Source organism: Patagioenas fasciata, chromosome 27 (genome assembly GCF_037038585.1).
Source record: "Patagioenas fasciata isolate bPatFas1 chromosome 27, bPatFas1.hap1, whole genome shotgun sequence".
Taxonomy (NCBI): Eukaryota; Metazoa; Chordata; class Aves; order Columbiformes; family Columbidae; genus Patagioenas; species Patagioenas fasciata.
In genome coordinates this window covers 4,797,557-4,819,282 of record NC_092546.1, presented here as the reverse complement: position 1 = coordinate 4,819,282, position 21,726 = coordinate 4,797,557, and the positions used below count along the sequence as shown (strand labels likewise).

Here is a 21,726-nt window from a genome sequence, read left to right as displayed (position 1 = left end):
TTTAAAATATTTTTTATTCTTTTTAATTTTTATTATTGCTCTTTATGTTACCTTTAAAAAACAACAAACATACAAGCTTTTAACTTAAGAGACTGTTTCTGGTGCAGGCTCCGTGAGCCAGTGCTCAGACAGGGCACCCAACACCTGGGGGGTGGGAGATGCCACAGACCTGGACGAGACCCCAGAGCACGGGCTGTGAGATGGGGGGGCACAGACCTTCCCACGGGGCTGCTGGGTCGTAAAAGGATCCCCGCAGGCTCGGGGGACGTTTGAAATCCTCTCTAGAGAGGGGAGAAAAATATGGAACGCTTCACGAATTTGCGTGTCATCCTTGCGCAGGGGCCATGCTAATCTTCTCTGTATCGTTCCAATTTTAGTATATGTGCTGCCGAAGCGAGCACGAACCCCAGCGTTTCCGCGACGCTATTTAAACCTCTCATAATTTACTATTTTCAAGTCATGGCGAGCAGACAGGAGCCTGCATTCTTCTTCTCGGCTTAATTCTTCCCAAGCGATTTTTGACCATTTCCGTTTTATTAATCCTCTTTTTAAAGAGAAATTCTGGCGTTTCCCTAGCTGACTCCCCATGCAGTACGACCGGTCACACGCGGTGCATGGCGGGAGGTCTTCTACTTTGCATAACAGGGCGTGGCCTGCCTCTATCCGCCACCGTCCCAGGGTTCCCCGGTGGCGCTCGCGCATGCGCGTTGCTGCTGACGTCGGTGCCGGCGGAGGAAGATGGCGGCGGGGCGCTGAGGGGACGGGACCGGGCCGCTCCGTTCCGCTCCGTGCCGCGCCAGCAGAGCCGAGCCGCGCCGCCCCGGTGACGGACCCCCCATGGCCGCGGGGCCGGCCCGGGAGCCTCGACCCTACTGGGCCTCCTCGGGCCGCGCCGCTCCTGGGCCCCGCCGAGGCAGCGGCCCGCTGAGCCCCGGGCCTGGGCCCCGCCGAGCCTGACCCGCCCGCCGCTCGGGAGGCGTCTGCGCCACGAGGCCGGGCCGGGACCCCCTGAGGAAAGCGGGACCCCCGGAACGGGGCTTCTCCGCGGCCTCTCGGAGCCGCCGCTTGACCCGACGACCCCTCCGGAGCGGCCTTCTCGGCCCGAACCCCCTCTGCGGAGCAGGAGCGGCTCCTCCGGCCCGGGGCAGCACCCTTCGGCTCCCGGCCGAGGCGGCAGGATGTCCGAGAACCAGCCGAACGCCAACAACCACCACCCGGCCAACAACAACGGGGCCGGTGGGGGAAACAACCGTGGCGTCCGCAACCCCAACCTCAACCAGAACCCCCTGATCAACGTGCGCGACCGCCTCTTCCACGCGCTCTTCTTCAAGATGGCAGTGACCTACGCTCGCCTCTTCCCGCCCTCCTTCCGCCGCGTCTTCGAGTTCTTCGTCCTCCTCAAGGTGAGGGGCAGCCGGGCACTAAGGCGTCAGTGTCCTTATAAACACACAAAACTTGGGTCTGCTAAAGGTCACGGCCTGCGTTTGGGCCACCTGCACCAAGCTGTCCACTGAGCTTCTGTGGGCTACTTGGGTGTGAGAAAGACACGAGTGGTTGTGACGGTTTGTGGTGACCCCACACACCAGAGCTCTGGTACCAGATCTGGAAATGAAAAAGGGGATCCCTGAGCCAGCTCGATGGGCAGCCGGGCCGGTGTGGGTCAGGTCCAGAGCTGTGGGTATGAAAGGTTTCTGTGCAATCACTCTTTTTGGATACATTGCATACATGACAGATTTGATTGTTGGGTGTTTTGTTGGAGTCTTGTCTTTTCTGGAAGTGACTAACGGACAACCCCATTTTAACCCTATTTCATTTTAGCAGTCAGCACGCTCAGCTGTGCCGGCACATCTGTGTAATGTGGTGAAAACCCATTTTCTTGTTGCTGTGGGTGAAGGATTGGAGACCCGCAGAGGGGCCTGTGGGTGTCCATGGGGTGAGCTACCTGGGGGTTAAACCCTGCACCGCAGCTTGCAGGGCCCTGTCTCTGAGTTACCTTCCGCAGCATCTCCCTGCGCTGCTCCTCTGCAGATGTGATGTTTACCAGTCTGTGCGCTCACAGCAAATAGGTCAGGAGTGATTCGCAGCAAGGACAGCTTGTTTAACTAGGAACGAGCGTCTTAGTGCAGTTGGACAGGGAGTGTTTGGGCTGTATTGCTCACTGTCCCAGCCCTGAACTTTGGACAGCGTTGGGCAATGGCATGCTAGATTTACTGTCTTTGCTATAGGGAAGGAATTTTATTAGTCCGCTCTGTTTCGCAGTGACTCTGTAGCTGTTTCTCAGAGCGGGACAGGGCAAGGGAGCGGTGACACTCCGCTGCCTTTGGTGTGGTCTCCTGTGAACACAGCAGTGCTGAAATTGCCTGATTTTGGGCTGCTTCCTTGTTGATATAGAGACCACTGGAAAGCAGTAAAGCTCTTGTCTGCTCACAGATCTGTTTGCCCAAATTAATCTGGTGTTTCTGTGGGCAGAGAAGGGTTGATTAAAACTGGGGAGCCTGTAAGCAACCAGGGCCGGTGGGCTGATGGGCGCTGCTTCGTTTCTTGCTGTGTGCAGGCTCTCTTCGTGCTCTTCATCCTGGCTTACATCCACATCGCCTTCTCCCGCTCGCCCATCAACTGCCTGGAGCACGTGCGAGATAAGTGGCCACGCGACGGCATCTTGCGAGTGGAGATCCAGCGCAACTCGAGCCGAGCCCCTATCTTCCTGCAATTCTGTGGTGCTGACAAGTTCCCAGGAATGGTGGTGGAATCCACAGTGGAGGAAGAGGAGGAAGAAGAGGAGGAAATGACTGTGGATATGTTTGAAAACAGCTCTGTCAAGGTAAAGATGCGTTCCTTGTGTACGGGGAGTGGGAACCTGGGTGTCGGTTTGGGGGAAATGGTTTGTTAGTGCAGTTTTCTTGAGCATTGCCATGATCCCTCGGTCACCTGGGAAGAGAGCATGTTCCAGGGCCTCTCCCGAATCCCCACATCAGCCTCTGATGGTTTCACACAGAAAGTGGCCTCTTTTGTCCCCGTTTTGGTGCTGGGGACCTTGCTGGGACACAGAGGGTGGGAGCTGAAGGAGCTGTTGACACAACTTTCCCTGCTGCACTTTTCCAACAGTTTGAGCTGGATATCGAGCCCAAGGTGTTCCTGAAGCCGTCCCGGGTGAGCACCCCCGAGGTGCTGCCCCACAACGAAAGCCGGGAGTTCTCGTTTAGCGAAGCGGCCACTAAAGGTATGCAGCCTCTGCGGGAGACAGTGTCCGAGTTTGAGATGCTAGCCAGAGCAGGTAAAGGCCTCTTATGTGCTGTCTGTGCGCTCCTTCCCCTGCACCCTCCCTGCACGGCTCCCTCTTTCTGCCTTCTCCAGGCATGGGTGCAGTAACCTTAAATGTCTTCCCTGCTGCTTTCACCCGTGGTTAATTGTGTCAGTACTAACAACAGCTCCGCAGCGAGATCTTCCTTTCGGCTGGAGGGTGGTTGGGAGTTGGGGGCCGGCTGGAATTAAATTGCTTCGCTTGGATTTAAGCAGGGGGGTGTTGTCCTTTCAGAGATGATGTAGCACAAAGCATCTATTTTGAACCTTTCTTGAAAAAGGGCAGCTTCAGGCACCAAAAGTTTTTTTGGACAACTGCAGTTGCTCCTGACTTTAGTTCTGAGGTGTGTAATGGCAGCAGTGACCTGTGTCTCCCGAGAAGCACAGTGCCCTTGCTCTGTGGATAATTTACTGGGTGTTCAGCAGTTGCAAAGTGCATTTTCCTGCTGTTTCCTAAACAACACAAAAAGCAGAAATTGCAGAGACCGAGTGGCCTCGGGCTGACCAGGTGAAGCTGCGGGCACTTTCTGGACACTGCCCTGAGGCTTCTCCAGAAGATTCAGATTGAGGACTAACGTCAAGGAAGCATGCTGCAGTTTTAAATAATTTGTATTGTTCCATTTTAAACTGGCTGAAGGGAGCTTGGAGCCTGGTTTTGCAACTAATCCTCTTTTCCAGAAGGTGGTGGGAGGGAGGGGGGAACCCAGCGGTGCTGTTGTTGCCGGTAGTCGTGTGCCAGCCCTGCCGCTGAGTTTTCCCTGGCGCTCCCTCGCAGTGTGGCCGCAGGAGGAGTACATCGTGGAGTACTCGCTGGAGTACGGGTTCCTGCGCCTGTCCCAGAGCACCCGCCAGCGCCTCAGCATCCCCGTCATGGTGGTGACCTTGGGTGAGTGGGGCAGCTCGGGGTGTGACGTTGGGTGAGATACCCACCCTCCTCTCTAGGCTGGTGGACACTGTTTCTAACAGCTGATGGTGCTCCAGGCGGGAGAGCTGCTTTCTGGAGCCTTTATTGCTGTAGTGGGTCACACCATTCCAGAGGAGCGACCTCAAATCGGGGAGCCTGTTTCAGTGAGACCTGGTGGTGTATCCAGGCGTTTTCTCCCTGAGGAAGGAAGAGCCTTGTATCTCAGGGCTATTCCTTGGGCTGAGCCTAGGGACATAGTCCAGGCCTAGAAGGCAAACTGCCTTTATGTCTGTACCAGCACCCAGTTTGATGGCCCTGATGTAATTCTTACTTGGATTGACATCAGCATTTTGACAGCGCAGCTGGGTTTGTCAGCCTGTGACATTTTCCCTCCCAGTCCTGCCCAGTTTTACTGCCAAAGGTCCCAGTGCAGGTGCAGATCTGCTGAAAATGTCTTTCTGGGTGAGGAGGAGACTGTGCTGGCCTGGACTGTGAGGAGTCTGAGCAGCTTTCTGGTTTTCTCTCTAGATCCTACCAGGGATCAGTGCTTTGGGGACAGGTTCAGTCGTCTGCTGCTGGATGAGTTCCTGGGTTACGATGACATCCTGATGTCAAGTGTCAAAGCTTTAGCTGAAAATGAAGAAAACAAAGGTGAGGCTCTGAGGAATCGCTTTCAGCAGCTGTGCAGAGCGGTTAGTGTTATTTCTATGGATGCATGAATATAATCATCTGCCTATCAGTTAATCTCTATGCAAGGAGCAGTGCCTTGTGTTTTACGTAGCAATGTTACTTTCAAGGACAAAATGAAACAAGCAGGAGGGGAGAGGTGTCTGCAGGCGTGATTTCCTGCTGCCTCATCACCCTGCATGGCAACGTGTGCTGCCGTGAGGAGCTGTTGCCACACATGTGCTTTAAATCCTGTTTCTTTGGAAGGCGCTGGAAGTTTGTTCTCAGTCTGGGGGTTAATCACAACGAGCTTGTGGTTTCTTTGTTTTCTTCTCAGGTTTCCTTCGCAATGTGGTGTCTGGGGAGCACTATCGCTTTGTCAGCATGTGGATGGCCAGGACGTCGTATCTGGCAGCCTTTGTCATCATGGTCATATTTGTAAGTCACAGGGGCTGGCCATGGCCTGACCGCTGAGCCCGCTGCTGTCAGTGGGCCTGAGCTCACATCTGTTCCTAAAGCTCAGCTGCTGGAGTATGAGGTTCTGCTCTGCTTTTTATTTCTTTTTAATGTGGGTTCTTAAAGGCCTAGAAGTTAAACACATGAAGGAGCTGAAACAGTATGAAATAGTGGGGTTGTTTTTTGTGAAAAGGAGATTCACATTCAAGAGTCTCTGTAGTTAAACACTCAGGGTGCCAAGGTATGAGATGCAGAAGTTTGTCCCCTGAGACTTTTAAGAACAAGTTTAACTAATTTCCCAGGAGTGGTCAAGATAAAACCGTGTCTCCTGTGATTATGCGTGAGGTGATCGCAGATACATGTTAGACAAGATCCCTAGTGATAAATGAGCCTGGGTTTGTTCTTGGGTGACTCTCTCCTTTGTGTCTGACCGCCTGCTGATGCAGCTCCTTGTATAATAGTGCTGTGGGCAGGGAGATGGGACGAGCGCTGGGTGACGGTGCTGGAGAGCACGGGGGTGGGACAGGAAGAAACCCCAATTCCAGCTCTGCTATTTGGTTTTGGCCCGTGCGGCTCTAACGCTTCTCTCCTGTTTCAGACCCTGTCTGTCTCCATGCTGTTGCGCTACTCGCACCATCAGATCTTTGTCTTCATCGGTAAGGATTTTCCTAAGGGCTTCAGGGTACACTGGGTGCTGCACATGCTCCAGCACAGTGTATTGTATATATTTATATATATGTATATGTGTATATATATATATATATATATATATGCACACACTCTTGGCTGTTGTGTAGAAGGGTCCTGTGCACAGGAATGTATCCCCCTGTACTCTCTCACTGTGCTTGTGAGAGCTGTTCTGTCTCTTGACAAGTATCGGGGATGTTGGACTCGAGACCGTTGCCTTCACTGCACGTTGCGGTACTTGGAATGGGGAGAATAGGGGGTTCCGTGGCCCCACATCCCCTGTGTGTTACACTCTGGTTTCCTTCTCGCAGTTGACCTGTTGCAGATGCTGGAGATGAACATGACGATTGCGTTCCCCGCCGCTCCCCTCCTCACCGTCATCCTGGCTCTGGTCGGTAAGGACGTCACTTCTCGTGCGTGCAGCGGGTCCCGTGGGTCTGTAGTGAGCGCGGTTCCCCGCTCTGCCCGCCCGCAGCCCGTGGTTGATGTGTCTGCCCATCACAAGGCAGAAGGCTCTGGAATGTGACGGCACAGTGAGCTGCATTGTCCCGCTGGCTTCCCTGGAAAAGCGGCTCATGTGGAAATCACAGAAAGTGAAGCTTTGTCACTGTAGTTAATTTCAGATTCACGCTTCCTGTGACCACATTGCAGTAGCACAATTTGAATTTAAAAAACAAAAGCCCCCAAAATCTGCGCTGCCTGGAGCCAGTTGACCCTCTGGCCTGGGCAGCGACTGCACCCAGCAGCGAAACACATTTGTCCTTGGCTGCTGTTTTGAACAGAGCTAATTAATGCTGCTGTGACCTTCACGGTGCAGCCGTACGGCCCCGGCTCTGAGCTGGCAGGATCCCCCAGGTGCCCCTTGCTGCTGTCTGTGCCTGCAGCGCGCTGACCTCGCGCACCCTCTGTCCCCAGGAATGGAGGCCATCATGTCTGAGTTTTTCAACGACACCACCACGGCGTTTTACATCATCCTCATCGTGTGGCTGGCCGACCAGTACGACGCCATCTGCTGCCACACCAACACAAGCAAGAGGCATTGGCTCAGGTGAGAGCTGCTTGGGGTTGTTCTCCGCCACACGTTCTCACTGCGTGTCCCGTTTGCTCAGGTCCTTCCCAGCGCTCCTGGCTGAGGCCTTCGCCCCAGAGCTGCTGTTTGGCTCCCTGGGAGAGCAGCTCAGTTTGTCCTGTCCGTTGCTGCATCAGGATATTACTACCTTTTTCTGCAGGTTCTTCTACCTGTACCACTTTGCCTTCTATGCCTACCACTACCGCTTCAACGGGCAGTACAGCAGCCTGGCACTCGTCACCTCCTGGCTCTTCATCCAGGTGAGCAGCTGCCACCTCTGCTGCGGGTTGGTGCAGCCGGGCACCTGGAGGCAGGTACCATCCTGGGAATTCAGCCTTGGCCGCTCCACACACTGCCCACGATTCATACAATTACGTTGCTGATCGCTCATGCTGACTGTGCTGTTAAGAAGTGAAAGAACAGTAAAAGCAGCTTTCAGGAATTGTAGTAGAAGGGATAAGATAACCTCTTGGCCATTGGGGCAGCCAAATTCTCTGGTTGTGGTGTTTCCAGCCGGGGGGGGGGGGAGGTGGTTTTCTGCGGTGTCTGGGCTGGCAGTGACTCCTCTCGCTTTGCCTTCGCAGCACTCGATGATTTACTTCTTCCACCACTACGAGCTGCCCGCCATTCTCCAGCAGATCCGGATCCAGGAGATGCTGCTGCAGACACAGCAGATGGGCCAGGGGACGCAGACAACGCTTCAAGACAACCTCAACAACAACACTACGGCCGGGCCCGTGGATGGGGGCAGCCGCCGGCCCCCCCTGCCCGCTGCAGCCCCCGGGGAGAGCAGCAGCCCGGCGGCCTTGACGCCCAGCGAGGCCACCAGCGTCATCGCCGCTGCCACGGCTGCGTCTGTGGGCAGCGACCTGAACTGGGTTGCCGAGACAGCTGCCATCGTTACCGAGGCCTCGTTTCTCTCCGACCTGAGCTCCAGCCTCCTGGAGCCGCACGCAGTGCACGAGGCCAGCGGGAGCCCCCAGGACGCTGCTGCCGCGCTCGTCACCCGCATCAGGGTCAGCAGCGACCACCCGGAGACAGCCGTGGGCTCCATCACCATCGAGGTCACTTCAGCGTCTGTGGTGGCCGCAGCGGATGTTCCCCCTGCCGCAGAGGTGGCTCCAGCTGTGTCCCCCGTCCCGCTGCAGGAGGAGGGGGCCTCCCTTGCCCAGCAAACTGAGGCTGTCGAGGGCACAGGCAGCCAAGCAAAACCTGGTGCCAAGGACTGCGCTGCAGCCCGGGGCAGGGAGCAGACCCCTCTGGCCGCCGTGGAGGACACTGCTCTGGACAGATGTTTGGGTCACGCTCTTGGGGACCGGGGGGACAGCGGCCCGTGTCCAGCACCAGCGGATAGCGCAGCCAGCTTGGAGCCAGAGCCGGGGAGCCTGTCCTGAGCCACCCTCACTGTAACTCCGGACTGCCAGGAGGGCTTTGGGATTTCCTTTGTTACCGTTTCTCACTTCACCATCATCCTTAACCCATGAATTCCTCTTAGCGGAGGCAGCAAACAGGCTCTACAGTAAACTGCCCTGGAAAAAGCATGTGTGTGTGCAAGGCTTACCCACGGTGGGTGGAGGGACAGGGGGACGAGGCTGGAGGGCCCTGAGGCGCTTGGGGGGGGCTCGGGGCCGGGGGCGCAGGCTGCTGCTCCAGCCCCTGCTTCCTGGCTTCTCCTGGCCCCCACCTGCCCCAGCTTTGCCCCTGCAGGGACATTTGCAGTCCCAGTGCTGGTCACGAGTGTGTGTGTGTAGCAGTTTCTGGTGAGAGCAGCGGCTGTGTGTGAGCAGGGAGAGTTGTCAGATGCTCTGGGAGAGCCGCAGAGGGGACATCCGCTCGCCTTCAAGCGTCTGACCTTCCCCAACACCAGATCTGTTCACGCCAGGGCAAAGCTGGGCAAAAACCAAAGCAGAAGCTCCAGCTCAGCCCCATTTGTTCTGTCCTTGACCCTTCCACCTGTCACCAGCATCAGTGGGAGCTCATGGCACAGCAAATCACCCCGGCCGGGTGGGTGCTGAGCGTTGGGTGTCTGTGGGGGCGTTTGGGACGAGGACGGCAGCTCTGTCTGTGCCGCTGCTCTTGGCACCTGCTGCTGAGGTGACGTCGTTTGTTTTTCAGTGCCTTGTCCCTTCCGTGGGACACGTTTGCATTTGAGATCAGCCCCATCCCGGAGGAGCCATCGGCTTTGCTGGCTGACCGCTGGCGTGAGATGGTTTAGCAAAGAACCAAAATGCTAAAGCCAAGACATTTCAACTGATTTTTCCCTCATTTTCCTGGCAGCAGAGGTGGAGCTGCCTGCACCCGACCCCTCCGAGGGGCTGGGACGGGGACAGCAGGGACAGGGCCGGGCTGGAATGAGGGTTTGCATGTGCAGGTCGAGTGGAGAAGTGTGGAATGCTTCAGGTTTTTGGGCTGAGAGCGCAGCTCGGGGAGCGCGGTGGGTGGCAAGGGCAGTGCTGGGGAGCGACACGGGAGGCCCTGTCCCCTCCTCAGGGGGGCTGGGTGGCTGTAGGGGTGTCCCCAAGTCCCACCCTGTCTCCCCACAGCTGAGCAGCATCAGGAGAGTCCTGGGGGGGCTTGCTCAGGGCTCCCCGCTTCGCTTTCTCTGCATTTCCCACCCAGGTGCCTCCTTTTCTTTCTTTTTCATTTGGTCTCCAGGACCCCGGGTGTTGCTCTGGGGACTGGGGGACACGTCCCCTCCCTCCACAGCCCCCCTGCCCAAGCAGGGGCCTCCGGCAGGGACGAGCCAGAGCACTGGAGAGCATGGGATGATGGGGGGGAGAGTGGGGCGGGAAAACAAACCAAATGATGTGACGAATGAAGAGTAGAGTTCATTCTATTTAATTAATGTACAAAATGTGTTTGTATATAATAATAAATATTCTATCTAACAGCTGCTGTGGCGTCCTGCGAGCAGTTGTGCTGGGTTCCTGCTGGACGGGGGGCTGGGGGGGTCCCGTGCAGGGGTGCGGGCGCAGCGAGTCCATCGCTTGGTACTTTGGGGGTCCCTGTCCCGGCTGGAGCGGTGGCAGCGGAGCCGGGGGGAACAGACCTTTTGCTGTCCCCTCGCCCCTTTACGGTCACCCCCCCATGGTCAGGGACACAGGCCGGTGCTGTCACGATCTGCATGAGGAAGACTCAGTTCCTGCATTTAAGACGCAGCTGGAAGAGACAAAGCAGACTGCATCACCTCCATGTGCACAGTTCCAAACCACCGCTGCCCTCCGGCCCCCCACCCACCTCACCTCTCCTCCGGGGGCTCCTCCGCGGCCGGCGGGGGGGATGCTGCCCGGCTGCTCTTGGCCGTGCCCAGCGCGGCCGCCAGCTCACTCCTCCTGGCCAGGGCCGCCCGCAGCTGCTCCCGCAGATCCTGGATCTTCCCGTCCAGCGCCCGCAGCTCCAGCACCCGCGGGGACCCCTCACGGGGGGCCGCATCCAGCTGGAAGCGCACCCGCCGCACGTCCCTGCGCAGGCTGCGCCAGGGCTGCCGTGGGGCGTGGCTTTTGGGAAGGGGGAGACGGGCTGAGTGGGAAGCAGGGGGTCCCTTCCCTGGCCCCCTCCCGAGTGGCGGGTGCCCCGGGGAGGAGGATAATGGGGGGGGGCTGTACCTCTGCTCCGAGCTGGGCTGCCGGCTCTGCTGCTCCTCTGCACACGTGTTCAGAGCACGGTGGATTTTCTGTGTGGGACAAGAGAAGAGTGAGATGGGTGGATTAACCAGGGGGTGATAGTCCTGGGATTAACCAGGGGGTGATGGTCCTGGGATTAACCAAGGGTGATGGTCCCGGGATGAACAGCAGGTGAGGGAAGCAGGAGCGATGCCGTGGGGGGGTTTTGCCAACCCCACCTGGCTGGTGTGCAGCCAGTAGTTGAATTTCTTCTTGCGCTTGATGCGGGGCAGGACCAGGCGGTAGAAGACGTGCTCGCCCAGCGAGGTGAGTAACGAGCCGCTGAGCCCGATGCAGAGCAGCACAAAGAGTCCCGAGAAGTGGTAGATGCCCATCTGCAGGGTCTGCGGGGAGACGGGGCTGTTGGCTGCAATGTGGGGGGGATCAGCCCCCATGGAGCCCCCCGAGCCGAGCGGCCGCACCTCAGTGACGGCGAAGACGCGCTTGCCGCAGGGCACCATCTTGTACCACTTGTCGTGCAGGAGGTCGATGAAGCCCGAGGACTTGTAGCGGCTGATGAACTCGGAGATGGTGGAGGTCAGCGGCGAGTTCTGGGGGAGCCCGATGCCATAGCCTGGCCCCGGTGTGGGGGGGAAAGAGCGGCAGCGCTGGGGGAGACACGTGGAGCAGAGACCCCTCCCGGCTCTGCATGGGCACGTGTGTGCACACAGAGACACGCACACATACACGTGTATACATGCGTATAGAGACACACAAGCACACAGACATGCATACGTGCACATGCACGCACACGTGTATAGACAGACAGACACGGACACGCACAGACACACACGTGTATAGACAGACACACACAGACGTGCGACACCCACACAGATGCCTCTCCCCAGCTGTTGCACCCCCACAGACCTTCTATAGCGAAGGGTTTGCCCACGGTGAGCAGTTTGCAGTCGGAGTCGATGGACACCTCGTAGTCCAGCAGCGACTTGTCCATGATGAAGGCGTTGAGCTTGGGGGGCTCCGTCCTGCACCAAGGTGGGGGGAACCTCAGGAAGGGGCTGTGTCCCCCCAGCCGGACACCATCCCTGGGACAGGTAAAAGGACGGTACCCCCCGGCCACCGCTCACTTGAGCATGGTGACGCCGGCAGGGGTGGTGGGGACGTTGTAGCGCCGCATGTGCTCGTGCATCTCGGGGAAGCTCTTCTTGATGTACTCCTCGGCACTGCTCTCCCACACGGTGCCGAAGCGGAAGCCCTGCGAGGGGTGATGCAGCTGGAAGGAGGCACCGGAGCATCAGTTCCCCCAGCCCGGGCGGGACCTTCCACGCTCATCGCAGCCGGGAAGATGCAGCAGGAAGGACAGACACCCCCACCGCCCCCTCCGTGGCCTTCAGCCCCATCTCACCCCCTCAAAAGCAGCCCGGACGCTCTTCTACCTTTGAGTCGTGAATGCCCGAGAGCTCCTCGAAGGTCTTGTCCCCCACCATGACGGCCGCCAGGTTGGCCGTGTAGCTGGAGAGCACCAGGAGGCAGAAGATGGCCCAGAGGTTCATGAGGAAGCGGCCGGTGCAGCACTTGGGGGTCTTGCTGGACACGGTGCGCCCAAAGAGGATGGCGTAGCAGAGGTTGAGGGCTGAGGAGTAGGAGAAGATCTTCAAGCGGTTGCGGCCGTGGGGGGTCATGCCATAGGGGCTCTTCCACTCATACAGGGTGAGGAAAAGCGCGGTCATGTGCAGCGCCACGAAGACGCCCACCCACATAGTCCAGTGCAAGGGCCACATGAAAGCCCCGATGGGCGACGCCGTGTCCTTGGTCCTCACCAGGATGCCCAGGCTGGTGGAAAAGAAGGGGCTGGTGAAGTCGATGACTTTGCTCCGCGCCGAGTTGATGCTGAAGGAGGTAACGGCCATGTGGGCAGTGCCGCTGAGCAGGTCCCCCACCAGCCCCGTCCAGCGCCCGTTCTTCCAGGCGCCGTATTTCCCATCGCCCACGATGTAGAGCTCAAAGTCAAAGTGCATGTCCTCGGCCAGCTTCTCCAGCAGGTCGATGCAGTACCCATAGCAGCACTTCTTGTACGCCCGCGGCACTGAGCCGTTGGTGGCACCAAGCTCCTCGAAAAGGGAATCCAGCACGGCTGAGTCGTTGGTGCCGGGGTCCAGGCAGAGCTGCCCGGCCGGGCAGGTCCCGTCCTCATCCGCCTCCCGGGTGAAGACGAAGGGATGTTCCACCAGCGTCACCACCCGCAGCCGCACGCGGGCCCCCCTGGCCCCCTCGCTGGGGCTCTCATGCTGGCGCTGGCTCTGCCACGCTCCCTCCTCCAGCTCCAGCTCGCCGTGCCGCCAGGTCCCCACCGTCACCCAGGTTGGGTCGCCACGCGGGTCCCGCCGCAGGCTCCAGACACGGAACTGCTGCTCCGGGCGCACCAGCACCGCGTCCTCCACGCGCACGGGGCCCGTCCGGCCCTGGAAGGACGTGTTGGCCAGGAACCTGGTGGGACAGGGGGTGTCACAGCTCTGAGGGATTGAGGATGGGGCTTGGGGCTGGGGCAGGATGGAGTCAGCACAGATAAGGGCAGGAGGAGCAGCAGGATCCGGCCCCGCTGCTGCTGCCCTGCAGCTCACAGTGCTCCCGCAACCAAGGGTTATTCATATTTATAGAGCAACCATGCTTAGGCAGCATCAGGGAGATCTGAAATGACACGTCCCCTCTGCACAGCCAGCACAAAGCATGTCCCAGGGGAGGGCAATGGGGGCCACGGGGAGCTGAGCCCCACGGCAGCGGTTGCACACAGGGGACAGCACCAGGCTGTGTGCACAGAGCCCTGGGCTCCTCCAGCTCTGCCCCCCGTGCACCCCAACATGATGGAGCCGGGGTGGGGAAAAGGGGCACGCCCAGCACATCCTTACCTGGAGAGGAAGAGCCCCGGGGACTCGCCGTGTGCGCGGCGCCTGGCGTGGCAGTTCACCGTGGTCTGCAGCAGAGCCGGGTCGGGGCGGACACGGGCGGCGCTGGCAATGGCCTGTGCCACCAGCTCCACCGCGTCCTGCACCAGGAGCTCCAGCGGCGGGCGGCTGAGCTCCCCGAAGGCCAGCAGCCCCAGGGGCAGCCCCTCGCTCTGCAGCTCACCGGAGCTCAGCGGGGACCCCAGCACCCAGCGCAGCTCCTGCGGCAGCTCCTCGGCCGCCTGGAAGATGAGCCGAGCGCGCCGCAGGTCGCAGCCCAGCAGCAGCGCGGGGCTGGAGAGGGTCCTGAAGCGCTCCCCGCGTTGCCGCAGGTAGAGGGTGGCCCCGGGCTCGTCCAGGTAGCCCAGGTCCAGGACGGTGCGGAGGGAGAGCTGAGAGCGGCGAGCCCAGAGGCTGAGGAAGCTGGAGACGTCCCAGGGGTGGCAGAGCACCAGGCTGGCCTCCTGCCAGCCGTCGGCCCGCAGGACGCTCGCCAGCACGTCCACCAGCGTCTCCAGTGAGCTCTGCCGGTCCATGTGGAAGTGGAAAGGGCTCTGTCAACACACAGGGGTGGTGACTGTCCCCCTGCCCTGCTCCGGCCCGTGGGAAGAGCCCAGAGGCAGCAGCAGACATGGAGCAGGATGAGGCTGGAATAGGAGCCAGGAGGGGGCTGGGATAGAGCTGGGATGGGACCAGGAAGGAGCCGGGAGGGGATGGGATGCAGCGAGGATGAGGGGTAGGAACAGAGCCGGGATCGAGTCGGGATGGGGATCGGGACTGAAGTCAGAATGGGGATCGGGATCGAGTCGGGAGCGGAGCCGGGACAGAGCCGAGATGGAGCCGGGAGGGAGTCAGGATGCAGCGAAGATGAGGGGTTGGAATAGAGCCCGGATAGAGCCGAGATGGGGATCAGGACTGGAGTCGGGAAGGGGATCAGGACTAGGGTCGGGATGGAGTCGGAGGGGAGCCGGGATGGGGACCCTTGAGACAGAGCCGGGATGGAGCTGAACGAGGATCGGGATTGGAGTCGGGGCCGGAGCAAGAACGGAGAAGGTACAGAGCCGGCACAAGCAGCGACGGGAGCTGCGTCCCGGCGGCCCCGGTCCCCGCAGTCGCATCCGAGTGCCCCGAGAGCGGTGCCGAGGTGCGCCCGGCCGGGGCCGGTGCCGGTACCGGTACCGGGGCGGCTCTTACCTGCGCTCGGAAGGGCAGCGGCCCGCGGGTGTCCAGGAGGCTGACGAACGGCACCTGGAGGGCGGCGGCGAGGAAGTCGAGCTGGAGCAGCTCCCGACGGGAGCGGGGCAGCGCCAGGACGGCGGCGACACCGCGCCCCGCCAGCGCCCCGCAGAGCCACCGCGCCAGCGAGCCCGGGTCCCGCGCGGCCGGGCCGCCCGCCACCAGCTCCAGGGTGAGGTTGTGGGGCAGCACCGCCCCCCCGGGGCTCCCCCCGGGCCCGGCGGCCGTGGCCAGCGCGGCGCGGAGGCGGGCGCGGGCGGCGGGCGGCAGCAGCGCCCCGAGGCGCACGGCGGGGCCGGGGGGGGCCGGGACCCGGCAGGGCTGCGGGTGCCCCCGCCCCGCGCCCAGCGCCGCCGCCAGCAGCAGCCAGAGCGCCCGCAGCCCCGCCATGTGCCCGCACCGGCCCCGCCGCTCTGCGCCCCGCCGGGGCGGTACCGGGCCGGGGGCGGTACCGGGCGGGCGGGGCCGGCACCGACGGGGAGGGACCGGCTGGACCCCGCCGTCAGCACCGGCCCCCGGTCCCGGCCAGTGGCGTCCGCACCGTCCCCGAGCCGAACGGGAGGGTCCGGGCGGCCCCGCAGCCCCCGGTGGGTCCCGCCGGGCACGGCCCAGGGGACCCCGCACCTGCCCGGTGCTGCCGGCAGAGGGACCGCGGGGTGCCCCGGCGCTCGGGGGGACTCGGCTGCCTTTGGACCACCGGGACGCTCCTTCTCCTCCTCCGGCCGGGCGCTGCCGCCCCCGGGCTGGGAAAAGCCCCTCTCCACAAGGAGCACAAACATCAGCTGCCAGGGAGCCAGAGCCTCTGCTAAATTAATAAGAAAAACAGCAATGGAGCCAAACACCAGCTGGCAAAAATTATTGATCACCAGACAAATCTAATGAGTCACAGCTCCTGAATTCCCTTGCGGAGATGGGCCTGGGTGGGGGGGTCATCCCAGCAAACCGGCCTGGGGAGCACTGGCAGCCCCTGGTCAGGGGTGCTGGTCCCCCCCGGGCAGGATCCCCCTGGGAGCAGCACGCACTCCCCGGGCAGGAGCTGGGGGGGGAAAGGAGACTCTTGGCATGAAACACCCCCCCCAAACCCTGGTTTGGGCTTGCGCTCCCCACTGCAGCCTATTAATGTTGCTGCAAAGTGCCAGGAGGAAGGTGGGAGCAAAAGGAGAGCGAAACGCTGCTTATTAAGCTAAAAGCATTATCTAAGTGAGCTGGCAGGAGCTGGGGTTTAATTCAAAGTGCACTTGGAATGCACCGGGCTCAGCGCCGGAGCGTTAAACAGGCCGGGGTGGTGGGTGCGCACGGGGACGGTCATGGGCCCCCTGCACACTGGGGTCAGGGACAAAGCCCCGGAGCACTCACCATCCCAGCCCCACCGGGGTGTTGGGGTCTGTGCCCACCAGCGGGCTGGTAAAGAAAACCCTCAGGCATCTTTCACTATAAAAACCAAATCTTTTATGTAAAAAATAAACCTAAACAAACCCCACAACCCCCGCTGCCGTGCTCGTGACAACACAAAAGGCCGATTCCCCAGAACACCGTGAAAACAAAGGAGCTGCATCCAAATATATATAAATCGTTGACTTAGGAGATTGGAAATAGCACCTTGCTGATCTCCCCGCCCCCCCGAAGGAGTCAGCCCTGCGTCCCAAACCCGCCACCCCCACTCTGAGCCCATGGACCCCCCACAGCCCTTGCCCGTCGGAGCAGGAGGATCCCCCAGGGACCCCACACCTGCCCCAGGCAGCACCTTCGCTGCCCTGGGCCCCCCCAGGGAAAGGGACCAGCTCAGCCCCCCCGGTCAGGAGAGCAGGACAAGCCCACGGTGGGATCCGAGCAGGAGGGGTCTCTAAAATCCAACCTCAAACCGGTAGCAAGAGAAAAACACTCGTCTGTCCACACTGCAGGGTCAAGTAACGAAAGGGAACAAAAAAGGGCCAAGGAAAGAGACGGGGAAAGAGCAGGACCCGCATCCTGAACCCTCCCTCGGAGCCACCACGCTCCGGTCTGCCCCGCCGGCGCCGCGAATCAGGGCGGAAACGTCCCTGCGGTGTCAAATCAGGGTGGAAACGTCCCTGCAGTGTCAAATCAGGGTGGAAATGTCCCTGCGGTCCCACTCGCAGCCCTGCAGCCCCGCGGGTCTCAGTCCTGGGTCACCAGCGGTGCCAGAGTGAGCGGGCAAGCGCTCCGGTGTGTGAGTGGTGCTGGCGAGGAGGCAGCCGGCGTGTTCGCTCGTCTGTGTGTGCAGGTGCCCCGGGGGCGCTGGTTCTGACCAGAGGGGGCTGGTTCTGCCCAGGGGGGGCTGCGTCTTCCCCGGAGCCGGGCAGGGAGAGGCAGAGGGTGCGTGGGCAGCGGGTGCTGCTTCATTTGGCTGGTTTGGTGATGATGCGAGCGGAGAAGTCAAAGAGGTTCTTGTTGATTTTCCGAAGGGTGCTCACCTCCTCTTCCAGCTCGCTCACCTGGATCGTCAGGTGTTCCTGGTTGCCCTCCAGGTTCTGCAACACAAAAAGGTGACAGAAAAGCATCAGGTAGTTGCTCAAACTGCAGCCCCTCCTGCCTGCACCAGCACAAGGTTCTAGGGCTTGTTATTGCCCCAGCTTTGTGCAGGGCAGTTCAGCTGATGAGCAGAGCCTCAAGGGATTGGCAGCAGGACGTGGTTCCCCCAAGGGATCGGCACCAGGACGCGGTTCCCCCAAGGGATTGGCACCAGGACGCGGTTCCCCCAAGGGATCGGCACCAGGACGCGGTTCCCCGTCTCGGAGCAGCTCTCACCTTCTCCCTGGTTGAGTGCATCAGTGCGTACATCCTCTCTGCCTTCTCCAGGTAGCTCTCCTCTGACTCCTGTGGGGACCGGAGAGGTGACATCAACACAGAAGTCCTGGGTCCCCTCCCAGTGTCCCCAAGCCCCAGCCAAGGGAAGAGCCTGCCTGTGCCCTGCCCGCACAGCTGCCATCAGCAGTCAGTTAACTGCACCCCCAGCACAGACCCCCCAGCCCCGGTACCTGCTGGTGCTGCCCCAGGCGCAGCGTCACCCCCTCGCTGCCCTGCTCGTCGCTGCTCTCGGTGCCGTGCAGGTGCTTGCTGAACTTGGGCAGCGGCACGCTGGGCTTCCCGTCCGCGTTCAGCATGTTGGCGGGGGCCAGCACGATGAAGGCGTTTGTGACAGGACCTGGGGGGGAACAGGAGGGGACAGGTCAGATGCTGGATGAATGGGGGCAGCCTTGCTCCCCAAAGTCCATTTGCCACCCTGGTGAGGACGAGCCAACCTTGCTGGAAAAGCCACTGCCTGTCCTGCCCCGCAGCCCCGCTCTGGCGCTCCTGATCTATTTGCGGCACCGTGGCGGGGGCAGCGTGGGGCGGCCGTCACACCCGCTGCCACCCCCATCCTGGCCCTGGGGGCGCTGAGGGAACGTGTGGGAGGGCGAGGGGGTGGCAGCAGGAACAGACATTGCTGGGAGGGACAGAAAGGCCAAGGGGACGGGGACACACTGGGAACCAGCGCTGCTGGGAACCTCCTGCCCCTACGACAGAGGAACCGCAGTCCTGTGGTGTGGGGGGGCGTGGGGAGCCCGTGCTCTGTGTGGGACCTTCCACCCCGGCTCTCCCTGGACGCTGATCGCAGCCTGTACAGGTTCATTCGCTCGGTTTATCGGAGCCATGAGACTGAAACCCCAGACGACGGCTCGTATCAGATTCACTCCAGGCCTAATGAGCTCACGGTTGCGCATTCCTGGGGTCACAGGAACAGTGTCCCTTCCCCAGACACGTCCTCCACCTCCCGCAGTCCCCCCGGGCGTTTGGGTGCATGTGGGGCAACCGCTCCCTGGGGAAAACAAGGAGGAAGATCCTGGGTGACCTGGTGACAGGGTGAGGTCTGTGACTCACCTGACAGGGCACAGGGGCTGTTGACAATCACCCCAGACAGCCCCGGCGTCCCTGGAACACCTCTGCCCTCCCTACAACCCCTCCGCCCTCCCAAGGGTGCAAAACAAGGGGCAGAGAAACACCCGGAGTGCCCGGGGCAGTGTCAGGGCTGAGCCGGCAGCCGCTCCGGCAGCGCCGCAGGATGGGATCCCGGCGTTCGGGGCCGCCGACCTTTGTGATTCACCGTCCTCAGGCACTGCTTGCTCTGGATGTCCCACAGCCGGACGGTCTCGTCGTGCGAGCCCGAGAGCAGGAGGCTGCCGTCCGTGGAGACCGACAGACACGTCACCTGGTTCCTGGAACCGAGAAGAGGACGTTTGAACTCTGGGTGACCCGAGGAGTGTCGGAAGCCAGCGAGGGGGCGGACGGGGCACGAAGGGTTCAACAGACGGGTGTGAAGGGTTCGGCAGGTGCGTCTGGTCCCTCACCTGTGCCCTTTGAAGACTTTCCCGCTCTCCCGCTCCGGCTGGAAGCTCCGGTCTCGCTGCACTGGCTGCAGAAATGAAGGGAAGCAGAGAGCGGTTTAAATTCAGGCAGGCTGAAGGCAGCAGGTTCATCACTGTGTCTGGAGAGGACACAGGGGAACTCGGGCCCTCCCGCACCCCAGGGCAGGTGACACTGGTCACATCAGAGGTGACAGCTGCCCAGTGCCATGCCATGGGCAGCCCCCGGCACTCACCCAGGCGCAGAGCTCCACCTGGAAGATGGAGCCGTCCATCCCGCCGCAGAACATGTGGTACTCGGCCAGGTCCATCGTCACGGCCATTATCCCCACGTCGAAGAGGACGGAGAGCAGGAGCTCTCCTGATGACACTTCCCAGAGCTGAGAGGGGATGGGGGAATTGGGGACCTCAGTGGTGCCGGCAGGACGGGAGGAACGCGCTGCTGCTCATCAGAACCGGCTGGCAGCACGTTCCGTTCCATATCCCCGCCTTGCTGCCAAGGGGGAAACCGCGTCCAAGGCACAACCGCAGCAGAACCAGGAGCAGCCACTTCGCGACCACAAGACGTTTCCCAAGCAGCTCCAAAATGGACCCGAACCCCACCCCACCTCTCAGCCATCCTGCCCCAGGACAGCCCCTCCTGGCGGGGCTGAGCCCAGCCCAGCCTGAGCCGAGCTTTACCTTGGCTGTCTGGTCCAGGGAGGCCGTGGCGGCTCGTGCCAGGGGTCCCCCGAAGCCGCAGCACAGGTCGGTGATGGGGAGGCTGTGCCGGGACCAGACGTGCCGAGGGTCTGGGATCTGGGAGGGCTCTGCCTGCAGCACGCTGTGGGGACAATGGGGACACGGGGGACACAGCGGGTCAGCCAGTGCAGGGCAGGGGATGCCAGAGCTGAGCGGCTGTAGGGGGAGCAGCTGAGGCTCCGCTCCCTCTGGGTCAGCTCTCCCGGCTGCATGAACCACACGGGACACAGCACGTGTGACACCAAGGACAGGGGCCACTGCCAAGATGGGACAGAGACTCGTCTGCAAGAGTGGGGACAGGGCACAACCTGCTCGGTGTCAAGCAGGGCAGAGAAGTCAGAGCCACACGCTGTAGCTTGGGAAACCACGATGAAGCACCAGGAGAAACGTCCCCGGCAGTGGGACGGCAGCCACGTGAGGAGGGGACAGATTCCTGGGCTGTGGGGACAGCACAGACCCACAGCTGTTCTGATTCTCCTCTCCCTGTCCCCTCCAGGCCCCCACCTGCAGAGGTTCCACACCAGCGCCAGGCAGTCCTTGGCCCCCGAGAGGAAGTGGCTGCTGTCATCGGTGAAGCAGAGGCAGGTGAGGTCCTGGTAGTGCCGGTTCAGGATGGCCAGGAGGTTCCCGTTGGAGACCTGCGGGCAGGAGAGCGCTGAGGCGCCGCGGGGGGCGTCCGGGTGCCGTGGTAGAGCGGAGGGTCCCCGCGCCCCCGTCCCCATCATCCCCCTCACCTCCCACAGGTAGATGCTCTCGGCGACCCCCGCCAGCACGTAGAGCCCATTGGGAGAGGCCGCCAGGCAGGTCACGGGCCCCGGGCAGATGATCTTCTGCTGGAGCTGGTCCTGGGGGAGAAGGGACATGGGGACACTCAGTGGGGCTGGAGCATGGGGAGAAATAGGACCCTGTGTGGGGACTGATCATAGAGACGGCGGGTTTTGTATGGAGAGCAGGGCTCTGGGGGGAGGTGACTGTAGAGATGGAGGTTTGTATGGAGAGAGGGAACTTGGGGGGGGTCTGACCACAGACACGGGGGTTTGTACGGAGAGAGGGGAGAGAGGGGTCCTGGGAGGGGTCTGATCATAGAGACGGGGGTTTGTATGGAGAGAGGGGCCCTTGGGGTGGGGTCTGACCATAGAGACGGGGGTTTGTATGGAGAGAGGGGCCCTTGGGGTGGGGTCTGACCATAGAGACGGGGGTTTGTATGGAGAGAGAGGCCCTGAAGGGAGATCTGACCATAGAGATGGGGGGTTGCATGGAGAGAGGGGCCCTGGGGGGTGTCTGACCATAAAGACAGGGGTTTGCATGGAGAGAGAGGCCCTGGGGGGGTCTGACCATAGGAACAGGGGGTCTCCAAGGGTAGAGCAGCACAGCGCCGGCTCTGCCGGGCCCCGGCGCACCCCCCCGGGCCGAAGGGTCCCTCCACGGGCCCTGCCCCCCCCGGCCGCGGCCCCGGCCCCGCCGGTACCTTCCTCTGCAGCTCCCAGACGTTGATGTAGCTCTTGCCCAGCTGGGCCCCCAGCAGGTGCTCGCCGCCCAGCAGCGCCAGCCCGCGCGGGCCGCTGTTCCCGCCGCGGTACCCGGGCAGCGCCGCGCCCGAGTGCAGCTCCCACACCGAGCAGTTGCACAGCGGCCCCGCCGCGTCCGCCACCAGCGCCACCTCCATGGGCGCCGCCATCTTCGCGGTCCGCCAGGGCCAGAGAGAGCGCGGCTGCCGCCTAGAGCGCCGCCCTCCGCCCCGCCC

General features: G+C 61.4%; 3 protein-coding genes and 1 non-coding gene across 6 annotated transcripts; 1 reads left to right on the top strand and 3 right to left on the bottom strand.

The window, feature by feature from the left end:
• Positions 1-294: 294 nt before the first annotated feature.
• Positions 295-401, bottom strand: LOC136113438 (U6 spliceosomal RNA). The gene has a single exon (XR_010653000.1). It is a non-coding gene; the product is annotated as a U6 spliceosomal RNA (small nuclear RNA).
• Positions 402-710: 309 nt separating this feature from the next.
• Positions 711-8,623, top strand: TMEM259 (transmembrane protein 259). 2 transcript variants are annotated; one of them, XM_065858434.2, is made up of 11 exons: positions 711-1,403; positions 2,555-2,821; positions 3,106-3,220; positions 4,076-4,186; positions 4,733-4,855; positions 5,208-5,308; positions 5,925-5,982; positions 6,325-6,408; positions 6,929-7,061; positions 7,243-7,342; positions 7,667-8,623. In XM_065858434.2, exons 1-11 carry the CDS (start codon positions 1,179-1,181, stop codon positions 8,474-8,476), a joined length of 2,127 nt encoding a protein of 708 aa, XP_065714506.1. In that variant the 5' UTR covers positions 711-1,178; the 3' UTR covers positions 8,477-8,623. The 2 variants fall into 2 exon arrangements, with proteins under 2 accessions (XP_065714506.1, XP_065714505.1); XM_065858433.2 differs by having other exon boundaries at positions 3,106-3,274.
• Positions 8,624-9,910: 1,287 nt separating this feature from the next.
• GRIN3B (glutamate ionotropic receptor NMDA type subunit 3B) lies at positions 9,911-15,270 on the bottom strand. Of its 2 annotated transcripts, none has more exons than XM_065858457.2 (10): positions 14,839-15,270; positions 13,609-14,198; positions 12,139-13,189; positions 11,830-11,975; positions 11,612-11,727; positions 11,167-11,318; positions 10,924-11,088; positions 10,688-10,755; positions 10,325-10,579; positions 9,911-10,241 (listed from the first exon to the last, which is right to left on the bottom strand). In XM_065858457.2, exons 1-10 carry the CDS (start codon positions 15,268-15,270, stop codon positions 10,196-10,198), a joined length of 3,021 nt encoding a protein of 1,006 aa, XP_065714529.2. In that variant the 3' UTR covers positions 9,911-10,195. The 2 variants fall into 2 exon arrangements, with proteins under 2 accessions (XP_065714529.2, XP_071655684.1); XM_071799583.1 differs by having other exon boundaries at positions 11,830-11,957.
• A 1,036-nt stretch (positions 15,271-16,306) lies between these two features.
• On the bottom strand, positions 16,307-21,703 carry WDR18 (WD repeat domain 18). Its single transcript, XM_065858342.2, has 10 exons — positions 21,451-21,703; positions 20,717-20,827; positions 20,487-20,620; positions 19,923-20,064; positions 19,478-19,621; positions 19,227-19,291; positions 18,970-19,094; positions 17,877-18,043; positions 17,647-17,715; positions 16,307-17,369 (listed from the first exon to the last, which is right to left on the bottom strand). Exons 1-10 carry the CDS (start codon positions 21,658-21,660, stop codon positions 17,238-17,240), a joined length of 1,299 nt encoding a protein of 432 aa, XP_065714414.1. The 5' UTR covers positions 21,661-21,703; the 3' UTR covers positions 16,307-17,237.
• Positions 21,704-21,726: the final 23 nt, after the last annotated feature.